The following is a 13,377-nucleotide window of genomic DNA, read 5'->3' as shown; positions in this document are numbered from 1 at the left end:
CTAGAGCCACAGGGTACATGGATGATGTGGCCCTAAGGAGGGTTCAGAGAGAGGAGAGGATTCTGACATTTCCAGTTAGTGTGGCCCTTCACCGTCCCCATAGCTGGGCTGTTCTGGCACGTCATGTCTCGTCACATGCCAGAGTGGGGATTGGTGTGGGGCCCCTTCAGAGAGTCCCCCAACCATTTACTACTTTCATTTAAGAGGTCTAAATAAATATTTCAAGGTGGGAAGAGTGAAGAAGGAAGTACATTCTCTTGTTGACAACGTTCCAGTAGGTTCACCTTGGTTCTTTTAACAAGTTCAGATGAGTGATGGTCTTCCTACTCTCCAACATACTGAACGTGCCTTTCTGGGTGTGACTGCAGTTCAGGGCATGGAGGGAAGAAGAGGGGCTGGCGGGGGGAGAAAAGCAACACTTCGTGTGAATGCTTTGCCCCTCCTGGGTGTCACTTTGATCCCCTGTCAACTCACCTCCTCTGGAAGAGGAGCTTTAGCATAGCAGGCTGCTTGGCCTGCTGCCCGGAATTCTAGAGGTGGGCCTTGTTATGTGATCAGTCAGGTTACAGCTGCTCATGCTCCCTTCCATGGTCACCGAGACCACCTGGCTTCTACAGTGGAGGGGATGGAGCCCCCAGAGTAGACCTTTCCGGGTCCTTTTCTACCCCACATGCCACTTGACACTGGGGGTGGCCATGGAAATCTCCTTGAGGACTAGGACCATATCTGTCTTGTTCACCATTTTAGTTCCAGCCCCTAGTACAGTGCCTGGCACAAAGTTGGGTAAATAAATGATTGCATTGTTTACAATTAAGGTTTTCCTTCTGGGGAGATTGGTCAAGGATTATGAGTCCCATTAAGTCTAATTAATGGGACAGTTACATGCATGCTTTTCTTTCCCTGAAGTTCTATAAAAAAGGAGCTTGATCTGATGGTCCTAATAGACTACTATCTGTATTTCTTTGTAGATAGTGCCTCTCTAGGCAGGGCAGGGGCTGGGAATTGTTCTCCGCATGATGGATTTGCTAGTGTACACTCTTTGACCCTGCTCTCTTGTCATTAACCACATGCTTTTGTGGGCTTGATGCTGGGGCTCTGTAAGTGGACTTAAGTCACATAGGAGAGAGAGGTCCAGTGAGAACAAATCCACAATTGCAGCATTTTTGTCACAGGGCATCAGAGATGGGGGACAAGATTTCACCCTGGCAGTAGCCCAGTGAGCATAAATTATTCACAAGCAACATTATTCTCCCTTCGCCTCGTTGTTGACTACTGTCACTTTCTCTGTAGGGCTTTACAGGAAAAGGGTTGCCTTCTGTATTTGCTGGGTGTACTTTGTGCACCACGGGTGTCATTGGTCAGTCTGGTCGTGGTTGTTGAGGTGGGTGTGGGTTAGCGTGCCCAGCACTGGTCATGGCGACAGTCCTCATCTTTCTACCCAGTGTAGACTGAGGGGACTCCTGGCAATGGAGGATCCAGTTCTTGGCGAAAGAAGAGAAACCATCCTAACAATTAGTGACCCACGTGGAAGTGCTCATGCATCAGTGCTAAGAACAGGGCAGTGGAGCAGCACATCTCTGGGAGAATTCTTCACCAGTCCAGCTCAGTGGAGTCTCTGTGAAAAGATATTTCCAAGGTCAAATTTGTGAAATACAGCACATTCTACCCCCTCTTGAAGATTCTTAATATACGTTGGTGGTACCAAAGTGTCCCGCAGGTTAAACTGTTTAACCTGGTGTCTGCCGTACATATTTGACCACGGAACTCTTTTTAAAAATAACACCCATTTAAGTATCGTGTGGATTTAGGGTTCTGTGGAGTGTGCCTTGGGAACCACTGCATGGAGGAACCTAGGTTTTCCTTTTTCTTCTTTTCTACCTACTCCTTTCCTATTTCAGTTTCTTAGGGTAAGTGGGAAAGACAGAGTCTACAGTGAATCCTAAGTGGAGCCGAGGTTGTCTAAGAGACGTACGAAAAGCCTTGTCATGGACAAATCAGTGAAATGACGGGGGATGTTCAAATTAATGTCAGGGAGTCTGCAGCTCAGGTGTAATAGTGTGACGTCAAAGAATCCGAGTTTAGTATGGTCATCAGGGGAGAATTACTGTATTTTGTGACTTTATGGCATCTCTTTTTCTTCATCTTCTTTGAATGAATGCTGGAAAAATAAGTGAGGAAGAGACACTAGAAGTAAGGCAGATGTACTCTGACTCGAATTGCAGGTAGACGAAGTCTCTGAAATTCTCATTATTCCTGGGTCAGTTGCATTTCCACGTTTAGGTAATTGTTTTACTCTCACTCTTAAATCTGTCCTCTCCTTTTCATTTCCGCTGTCACTCCATAGGGTCGGGACTTCATCCCCTGTCCTCTGTGTTGACTCACTCATCTGTCCTTTATTCATTCGTTCAACATGGCTTCAGCACTGCTATTTGCTGGGCACTAAACACACCAAAGGCGAACAAGACATGGACCTGCTCTCAGGTTGCTCACTGAGGTTCTAGGAGGGCATCGGATCTTCCCAAATTGATGCACCCTGCTGGAGTCACGTTTCTCAGCGCCACTCAGATCTTGTCAGGTCCTGCTGAGTAACATTCAGGAGCAATTTATTACATGTGGAATATAGATAACCACCCCCCCACACACTCCTTGCTACCGCCCCAAAAAAGCAAAACAGCCTTCAAGCGACTCCTTGTTCAGGCCCATCTGCTTCCCCAGTTGATTCTCCTACTTTTCCCTACACACCATCTTGGCCAAACTGGGTGGCTCCAGGACAACTCCCCAGCTCTGAACTTCCTGCATGCCCCGGCTCCTGCCATTCCTTCTGTCCTTCCTCTCCTTCTCTTGAACTTCTGCCCTTCCAAATCCTTCAAGACTCAGAAGCTGAAACCCCTGGGATCTAACAGCAATCGGAACGCCTATCTGACCACTTTCTGCTTGTCACATGGTGATTAACATGCCTTTCTGTTTTTTCTCTTGGGAGCAGTGTCTTAAGCAGCTCAGCATTCTTGACCAGTTACCTAGTGCAGGAATCTGCATGTGAATGTTTGGTTCTTTCTGAAATCACATCCTTTATAAATATATACATAATTAAAATTGGATTAGAAAGGCTTCATTAAAAATTCAAAATTAATTTAAAATTCTGTCAGTTTCTGTAATTTTGCATAATATGTGCTCAGTCCTTTTACTTACTGGAAACAAATTTTAATTTATGTATAGAGATTTTATTTTGGGGTTAAGTACTATTCTGTTTAGAGGCAGTGGGCTATTTAAATTCTGGAAATCATTTCAAATGATTCTATTTCAAATGAAAAATAGGGTTAATTTTAGATACTGCAAAGAATCATACAATTGTATGGAACCTCTGTCATTTAAGTGCATTATCCTTTTAATGAGAACTAAGTACAATAAAATTTTATTCATTCAGACTCTACCATTTGAGAATTTTTGATAGTTCAGCTATAAAGGTGGCTGACTGTTTAAGTTTTCACTATGATACTTTCAAAAGAACGAACTTCTCAGGCACTTAAAAAGATCTACCCATGTGTAGATATTTGATGTAATAATTACAAAGAATTCCCATCTATTAATTACAGAATATCTGGCAGTACAGTGATATATTTGGCAACACCTTGTCAGCTATTAATTCAAATTAAGTAATCTTTTAAAAGAATAGCTGTAAGTGAGACTTTTATTAAATCTAATGGCTTTACTCTTAAATAGTCTGAGTTGGTGAAATTTAACCAATTGCTGGGTTGTTCTTTGTATGCAAAGATAGTGGTTCTGCAGATGTAATCGTTGGGAGGGGATGTGATTGAAGAGGCTGGTGCCTGGTCTTTGGGCCGTTCCAGATTGCATACAGCTGAAACCTACCCTTTTCTGTGTCTCTAATTGCCAGTAATTCTAAGGAAGTGTCATTTACATATATAATGTGCATAGATTCTCTCTTTTGATCCTCACCACAGCTATAGTTAGGGTGGATATTACCGTCCCTGTGAGTGACTTGTCCACATCACACAACTAAAAGGGCCAGCCTTAGCATGTTTGCTGACATCTTCTGTCTCCATCTCTTAGACTCCACCATGCTGTCTTTGAAGTAATGGAGATTTAGGTTTGCAAGGCAGTGTTCCTCCATTACCTCACTTGCTTAAACAAGAAGTCATCCCCTTGAGACTCTTGTACTAAGTGGATCTGCCTGTTGCTTTTCTTTTCTAGCACTCTCTAGCTATATGCCATTCCTCCCCATCTCCTTCAAATTCTTCCATATTTTAAATCCACATTTAAAAGATACTCTGAAAATATTTAATTCCTTTTTTTTTTTTTTTTTTTGCATTATGCCACAGTATGATCTGACAGTATTTTTTTTTTCTTTCCGTCTACTGTACCTTCATTTGGCTGCCCTCAGCTTGCTATAGCTTATATCCAGGGCCAAATATAAGCAAAGTAATGATTAGAGGCTTCTTGTGCCCCGGCCTCTCCTGTCTCTGCCCTCCACCTTTCTCATCGGAACCCTGTCCTCTCTTCTCATGTTGCTTTGTGTCTTCTGCAGCCTTTTTCCCTTCTCCCTATGGAAAGTTCTTCAGAAAGGATCACGCATTCTAAAGCATAAATCATAATTAGTAAATTTGTATTGAGCCTCCTTTCAGGAATTTGTATTTTAATGTCCTATATCTCACTTAGCCAAAGAAATGACTCTCTCATGGTAGAAATTAATCTATGAGTGAGCAGTTGAGGGATAACTTTTTGAAGCTGGGAGAGTCTTCGCACCCTTGAAATTACCTTTGTAGGTGGTCCACTACTTACCCACATGGAAGGCTTATCTTATCTGTGTCCTGCTGTAATCTCCCTTCCTTGCAGAGAGAAGGGTGATGAGTATATTGCTTGTCTGTGGGTAGAATAACTGCTTTCTGGATTCCAAGTATTATTAGTTCTCTCATCATTCAATGTATAAGTTGCACTTGCTGGTGCAAATTCATGTGGGCTGTTTGCAGCAAATCTCATAGTCAATGAAGCAAAGGCCTGCTCTGCAGGCTTTCAGCCTGTTTCATAAGAAATCATTCAACAAATATTAACATTTCAGCTGTCTCCTCAAATACATTTTGATCTTTTTTATTCCATTTCCTTTATCTCTTAGCAGGTCATGGGGCAGTGTGCTAAGTAGCAGAATCTATTCTGTTTGGTGGAGGGAGGTCTCTGAGGGTGGTGTATGATCTCATGCACTTTAGAGAGGCCACAGTTGCTAAGGTATCGTGGTCAGGAGCTTGGGTTCTGGAGCCAGATGGCCTGGGCTTCAACCAGGCTTTGGTATGTACTTGCTGCATGATTTGGAGCAAACCACTTAGCCTCCAGACCTCAGTTTCCCCAACTGCATCATAGAGATAGTGTTGGTACCCGCCTCAGGGTAGTGGTGGTGGTAGCTCTTGAGATGAAGATTAAATGATGGATTTAAAGAATTTTGTTGTGTGCCTAGTACTAAGTACTGAATAATGATTAGCTATGATTCTTTTCCTTTTCGCTTAATGGTCCAGGTTTTCTCTGGGTCTCCTTGTGTATTCCCTTCTAGAATAAAGCATTGTACAGAAGTTCTGGAGGACTTTATAGGGACTTTTAAATTGGACTGCTCTAAAGTCTTTGGAATTAAGTAATTCCAAGAAGGGCTGCAGAGAAAGCAAATGTTAACCCTGATTTCTTGGCTGCCTTCTGGGCCATGTCTTTATTTTGTTCAAAACATTTGCTCCAAAAAATAGATTGACAGAGTGTTGCCTATGCCACACCATTGTTTCATGGTGTGGGGGACACCCATGAGTCACCTCAGACTGTCTTGCAAATTGTCTAAAATGTAATTCAGGTCTCAAAATGATTATGTGGATGAGTGCATTCTAGGAACTGTCAAAGAAAATAAACATCAGCAACAAATACTTTCAGGAGTTTCTCTTAGTCACAGACTCCTATGAAAAGTTACAGTGTGGTAAATGTACAGTTTAATTGCTTGTGGTCCATTAAGGCCCTCCTGGTTTTCTTTGGGCTCTGGTCTGGTAAGCTACATGTGTGTTCTTATCCAATCCAAAATGCCCCTAGAAGATAACCAACCAATGACCATTGTTATTTTTAAAAGTCACCAGGGAAGGTAATTTCTCAAACAGCTACAGCAAGGCATTCCAAAAATGCTTGATCTCATAGTTCTTTGCACTATAATAAATAAGCACAATTTTTATTCCGTCTCAGAGTAATTAACTTGAACTTACCCTTCTGGGATTTAAACTAGAAAAATGTTCTATAGCTCTTTGAACAGTAGATTGGAAAGAAAATGCCCTAAACATTCTGCTTAATTAAATCCTAAGGAGGTGGTACAGACGTTTCATGATTAATTGCAACATGCACATTCTGACTGATCCATATTTATATATTATCATATGAAAATTTTATCATGTTACACAAACTGTTCTCTTTGAGAATGTGATTTAATGCTGTAAACATTTTGCATTTGTTGTTGCATTGTTCATTATGAAAAATACACAGGCTGTAAATCTGTAAAACTATAATATGTGAATCTTCCTTGAAAATCTTTGTAGCGTCCTCTAGTCTTTAATGGCACAATCCTTTAACCTAAATATGAGAGGAATTCCAGGTCTTTCCTGGTTGGAAGAACTATTTCTTTTTTAATTAAAAAAAGTTAAGGCAGGTAAAGTTAGAAAAGCTAAAATGCTTGGACTTTCTGTTTTGCCAAAGTGAAGCATGCCTGTCCTTTCCAGGCGTCACTAGGATAAGATGTGGTTATGGAGATGAATGGATTCCTCTGGCTTTAAGCACTTAAGAAGAAAGGTACACTTTTCTAGGGATGCAGTCATCCTGTGTAAGATGGGAGCACCATTTCATGACTGGGGAGAGGATTTTGAGCTGTTTTGGCTGCCAAAATTAATTTAGATAATCATAGTTCTTTCTTGGTTTCTTAAATGTAATATTAATGTAAATGACTGTTCATAAGACTAGGATACTTGAGATATCTAAAAATGTTTTCTTGAATTTTTGGAAAAATGTGCTTACCAGACTTTTCTTTGGATCATTAGCTATTGATAACAGTTTGATGACAGAAAAGGGGAGATTTGGTGGAAGTATTCCAGGGTATTTGCCTTTATGAAATGGAATTTTATAAAAAACGGATGGGGATATTGAATTATTTAACAAGACAGATGCCAGCCACCGTTTCCAGAGTTTTCCAACTGCCAGATACAAAACAAAAGGATGCAATTTCTTTTGTCTCATCTTCCCATATTGTTACTTTGTAGTGAGAATGATTTATAAAAAATAATCTGTTTTACAATTTTACTTTTTTGTTTATTTGTTAGGTCTATTGTAAGAAAGTATCCCTTGTCTCCCCTTAATAAATGACAAGTGGGTCTGTCTGGCGATGATGGAGTGAAGTGCACGGGAAGGCCCCGCGAGAGGTCTTTGTGCCCCAGGACCCCTCCTCCAGGCCAGGCCACAGCAGCAGGCTGGGCCAGCCCTGCCAGCTCTGCTCCTTACCGTTTCTCATCTCAGTTTTAGTCCACTGTAGTTAAAGTTCTAGGATTTTAAAAATCTCATGTTTTGTTTTCCAAGCCGGAGTATTTAAAGGATGAAACAACAAGGGGAAATGAATGCATGCGCTAAAATGGCTCCCTGGGAAATGGGGTCTCCTGCTTGACCTGTGAGGACAAATGATTTCCCCCGTAAAATTTTTTTTCTTACAGATTTCACCAGAATCAAGCTTTTTGCCAGCGGATCATTTGTGAGAATTCTGCTATTATCATCTTTTTCAGGAACTTAAGATTTTAAAGCAGCTTATCAATTAGGAAACATAGAAACTATTAGTTGGTGCTAGTTAGTTTAGTGCTAATATAATTTTAAAAACTCTTCCCTGCTATAAGGTAAATTATAGAGCTTTGTTAATTGTTCGTGTCACATAAAATGTCTATATATAAACAGGTGGTACCATCCTAGAAATCATATAAAATATTAATAAAAGCTTTCTTTGAATAGAATAAGTTACAAAATGTGTAATTGTATGAAATCTGAATTGATGGTATGACTCCATTTTTAAAAGTTATGTTATAAAAATGTTTTATTAAAATTAAAGGTCACTTTTACACTGTCTCATTTGATAATTACCAATAAATCACAATACGTAATCTGTGAAATAAAACAGATAATTAAAATGGCGATATTTATTTCATTAAGTAAATAAAATGCTGCGCGTAGTCCTGAGTGATGAGACTCAGGGGGAGAAAATAGCCGTATCACTGCACTACAGATTAGTTTGCTTCTAATTTTGCAGGCTGATGACCACACTGCCTCAAACCAAATCTTTCCCCTGCAAATGGAATGATTGCATGACAGACTCTATGAACCATGAATAGGTCAACCACTCATGGACCAGGCCTTGCTTAGCAATTAGTCTTTGGGGGATTTTATTCAGAAATCAGACAACACTATTACCAGAGCTGGTTGGGGATTTTGTGATTTCCATTCATGTCTGGAGCATGAGCCTGGGTTAGTACAAAACAATTCTATAAAGGAAGAAGAGGCACTCAGTTTATAGTGAAAATCAGTTATATACACACAATTGGGAGGGCAGAGAAAATGCAAAATACAGCAAAGCCCCGAGGAGGGAACAAGGAAATATTTCTTAGGCTTTTACTTAAAGTTTCTTTGTCCTGCCTCCCCACTCCCACCCCCAAGAGGTCAATGTCTTCCAAACTTCAGTCATTTGAATATCACCGTCAGGATTTTTGTCATATCCTCTTACAACCTGCACTATGATTTATTCAATATATTTTATCAACAGACTCCCTTAACTACAAAATTTTAAATATTGAAAATATTTGCATAGCACCTAAAGGCATTCTGAGCACCCCCAAGATGGGGGTGATGGGTCTTACGGGAGCTGAGGGGACCATCTGCCAGGCAGCCCACCACCAGTACCACGCCTCCGTTCAGGGCCACGAAGCCCCATGCAGAGGAGAGTTTAAGTCAGGTCTGTGCTCCCCGAGGAGTCCGGGGTAGGAAGGCTGCACCACGGAGGCCATGCAGAGGGCTGGCCTCATCCCCTTCCACCAGAATCTGGCCACTCACATCTTTCCTTCCTTGATGAAACACATCCCTTTGGAATCATTATTTTTGTAAGCATATACCAGACCCCATATCACTCAACAGTAATAGGGAGCAGGTCATGATTGCACCCGGCTCCTGACTATTGAGGTTCCCATGGAGTATTTTTAAGGTTTCCCACTCAAGGGAGACCTTGTAGGCTTTCAGCAGTATCCTTGATGAAATGGGTCATTTTATGAGCCTCATTAATGTTGGGGCTGGTTTAGCCAGGAAGATTAAGTATTTTAGCCAGACTGAGATGCCCTACGAACCCCCATAGCTCTGGAGTCATGCTCTGGTTTTTAAGTAAATTATGTTATTTGGAAACTTAGGAGCCAAAAAAAGGAAAAAAAAAAAAAAAAAAAAAAGGAAAAAAAAAAAAAGAAAGGAAAAAGTACTGAGCCAAGAGCTGGCTGTGCTATTGAACCAGAAGGTGGTGAGGTAGGGAAACTAAAATCAGACTCTGGTAGGTTCTGTCAGGTTCAGGGTGTATCTAAGTTTGAAGGGATGTTTGCTTCTGATATGAACATTTTTCTTATACTTTTATTATAGAAGATGATGTGTCAAATGTACAAATAATGTGTGCCTGGTGCCAGAAAGTGGGAATCAAGCGCTATTCCCTGAGTATGGGAAGTGAGGTGAAAAGCTTCTGCAGCGAGAAGTGTTTTGCAGCCTGCCGACGAGCCTACTTCAAGAGAAATAAGGTAAGAGCACTAGAGACACTAGAGAGAGGCAGCCCAAGCAGGCCTCAGCCCAACACGGGCGCACGTGTCTCTTAGCTTCTAGCTGAAAACACGGCGTGCCTGCTAGTGTTAACTTTTTACTCTTTCTGTTTTGTCTGTTCTATTTCTCTGCCATACTTCACCTTTTGGAATCAGCCACCCCCCTCTGACATGTCACCTGCTCTTCAGTTTCTCTTGGCTGGGTGTTTGAATTCTGAGAGGGTGAATGAATCTGATGGGGACACGGTGATTACAGCTGGTATACTAAGTGACAGTGTCTCCTCAGGAATAAAGTGCACAGACCAGAGAACCTGAAAGATAAATGGTAGAGATTTCTTATAAAGGGTGAGAAACGAGCCACGTAAGCTTGGCCAGAAAGCTTTAATCCCAGTGGTCTTCCCAAATGCTGTTTCCAAAATCTGATCCACAAATTCTAGACAAGAAAAAAATGTCAAGTCTCACTTGATACCTTCTAGTCATGCTACAGTTGATTGACATTGAGAAAAGGTAAAATAATGAACAGTTGGAGCCACCATTGCTCACACAGCCAAGCATTTGTGAGAAACCTGGTGGGCAAACACAGGAACAGCCATCATTCTTAGTTCTTTTTTTCAAGACAGCTCAGGTCTGAAAATGCCCATTTAAAATATTATTAGCCACCATGGGAAATAGAATGCATGATGTTTTTATAATCATACACACACTTGTATACACACAACTGATTTCTTAACCTTAAAAAACTGCTATATTTTGATACCAGTTACTGAAATTATTTTCCATTACTGTCCTTGATTATTTTCCATAAATCTCTAAAACCTCCTTAATTCATAAAATTGTTCACATTTTGCTAAGCATTTCCATTTCTACAATACCAGATCAAAATCTGTCCTTTCTTAAAGCAAACAATTATTTCTTTTAAGTCTGATATTTGCAATCCTGAAATGCTAATCATAGACTCACTGCATTGCAAGAAGCACTGTTGCAGCATATTATCTCCTGCAAATTTGGGTCACATCATTCTGCCAAAAACATAATGCCAAAAGAATTAGGCTGCAGAATTCAGTGGGGTGGAATTTTAGAGGCAGTCTCTAAGAATTAGGTTCATAATCCTCACTGGAACAGAGAGGCAAGTAAGAAAATTGTTTGGAATTCTTTTTGGAAAGGTCATCAGTCGAGTTCACTTTCCCTTGGGAGGGGCCGGTGAGGCTGGGGAGGAGAGCGTGAGGAGCAAGTCACCAGAGACCCTTTTGGTTTTAATAGGGAGGATAAAAATGATCTCTAAGACCTGAGGGCTGCCTTTTTGAGTGCTGAGCACTGTGGTAACAATCCTAGGAGTGGACCCAGCTCTTTATTCTTCAAAACCCTACTTATCACAACAAAATACTTTGCATTCTGTTCCGGAAGATGGCTCTAGAACAAGGGTTTTTATCTTTCTTTAATTCTGAAGGGTTATGAGTCTGAATCTTGATGGGTTACCTGTTGTGAATAGAATCAAGCAAGATGTATTTGTCACAGTCCTGGTGGTACATGTTACACTGTGCAAAGTGATTTTTACTTCGGTAAACCTTTAAAGAAAGAACTGATTCCATTTGGAAAAACAGCCCAGGCTACCATATTTACATTTTTACATTGTTACAAAGTTTAAGGTTAAACTGGATTTAAACTTCTATAGCATACATTTTTTGAAAACTGGATTCTTATGTTTAAGAATCAGCTTTTGGTATATTTACAATTGGTAAAATCAGCAGGGGGAGGAGGACCATTATGTTTCAAATCCTGCAAGGAATTAATTGGGATAGGTTTTCCAGCAACATGGTGTAAAACCTGGAAGTTGCCATGGTTTGATGTTTAGCCAATGACTTTGCCTACGGATGTCAGTAGCCCATTAGTGTACATACAATAATACCTGTCTTTTCTGCAATCTTCATGCATATTTATATATTCCAAAGCTCTTCCAAAGCTCTCCTTTTTCAAATAGAGAAATAAACTGGTCACATCACCCACTGGTTTCTTTTTTTTTCATTTTAAAAGCGTTATCTCTACAACAATATTACATTGCATTACAATAAACATGTACAGCTGCTGCATTTCTGTTAACTGATAGGATTTTGTGGTCATTTCTTTTAGGGCTTGGGTTTCCTAATAGTTCGTGTTAGACGCTAGTCTCTCTACTGCTGTTTCTAAGAACTGCTGAAATAAGTCCCCACTGAAGCAAGAGCAAAAATTGCTTCTCGTCTTGTATCATTTAACAAAGTCCTTAGTCCTCATTATAAAGATTGCAGACTTCCCTAATCTTAGAAAAAGGGCAAAATTCTCCTCATTCTTAAATAAAAGATTTTTTCTGACTAAATTCTACACTTTTCAATATTGAGAAGTAGATGGAAAAGAGTCAATAATGTGTAAGCAGAACAGAATTTTGCCTTAGGTATAATCTGGATTTAAAAAAAAAAAACAGGTAAAATTAACTATGTTGTAAATTATGCTTTTTAATGACAGCCCCTTTCTTGCTGGTTAGCATGCTGGGATCCAAAACTGCTTTCTAAATTGAACCCAAATTGCATGCACGACTTTACAAAGAAAAATCCTGGTAGAAAAGGTAGCTAATTAGGAGCAGTATTCAGCTGACCTCTGTTTTGTGTCTGGGCAACACCTGCATTTGTGAATGTAAATTGGACAGCTGTGCGTGTGCTTCCCGTGCCCTCTTCTTCACAAATGCTTGGGTATATAGGCAGGGATTGATTTGCTGCTAAAAACAAGGACAAAAATAGCCCAACTCTCAAAATGAAGGCCCGCTGAAAATTGGCTCTTTGAATTTCGTTTGCTTTGCAAACCTTCATTCCTCTTTGGATTTCTGTGTCTGTTAAATGGGCTAAGTTAAAAAAAGGTCACATATCTCTCTCACAAACCCTGGCACCATGAGGTGGGGTGCGGTGTGTTGAAACCAAGTTAACTCTTTACGGCATGTAGGTTATATTTTTTAACTGAATTTAAAATATAATTCAAGGAGTTATTTGGATTACTACAGGTACGTAGGTTTTCTTCAGAGTGCTTACACTAGAAACAGTTTGCTCATAGAGGACCACAAATCGCAGCTGTAGTCACTTAAGGCATATAACTGCCACGTAGATATTTCGGGATGTTGGCTCTAAAAAGCTTAATAGCGTTAATTCATAATTATATTGTGTAGAATCCATATTCCCCAAAGGCTGGCTCAAAAGTTTCTGAAACAGTGGCTAAGCAACATAATTATGCTTTTGTAGTCTTTGGACATTGGAGGAACAATAGGATGTCAATCTTGTTACTCAGTGCACTGGAGACTTTTCAGGGAGCTAATAGTTCACTCTTTTCCCAGCCCCTTTTTGAGGCCACAAGTAGAGAAGGATTTGAAATGATTTCTAGCCTAGTGATTTGCCTAGGAGTTGAAAAGTCACAGAAGCTCCTTAGTGGTTTTGCAAGAGATGCTGAAACATTTAGTCCAATCTGCTAATACCAGTTTTACTTTGCACAATAGCAGAAACTTAAAAAATATTCT

The 13,377-nt window shown here is 40.3% G+C and overlaps 1 protein-coding gene across 2 annotated transcripts in view; it reads left to right on the top strand.

The window, feature by feature from the left end:
- The window catches only part of LOC119539706 (sine oculis binding protein homolog), a 153,603-nt gene that overhangs the window by 26,919 nt on the left and 113,307 nt on the right, over positions 1-13,377 (top strand). For both annotated transcript variants that reach the window (XM_037843415.1, XM_037843416.1), the window contains exon 4: positions 9,676-9,827. In XM_037843415.1, coding sequence (XP_037699343.1) covers positions 9,676-9,827 — 152 coding nt within the window. The remainder of the gene's footprint in view (positions 1-9,675; positions 9,828-13,377) is intronic.

Source organism: Choloepus didactylus, chromosome 7 (assembly GCF_015220235.1).
Source record: "Choloepus didactylus isolate mChoDid1 chromosome 7, mChoDid1.pri, whole genome shotgun sequence".
NCBI lineage: Eukaryota > Metazoa > Chordata > Mammalia > Pilosa > Megalonychidae > Choloepus > Choloepus didactylus.
Note: the sequence above shows the minus strand (reverse complement) of the source record. Positions and strands in the feature narration are given on the sequence as shown.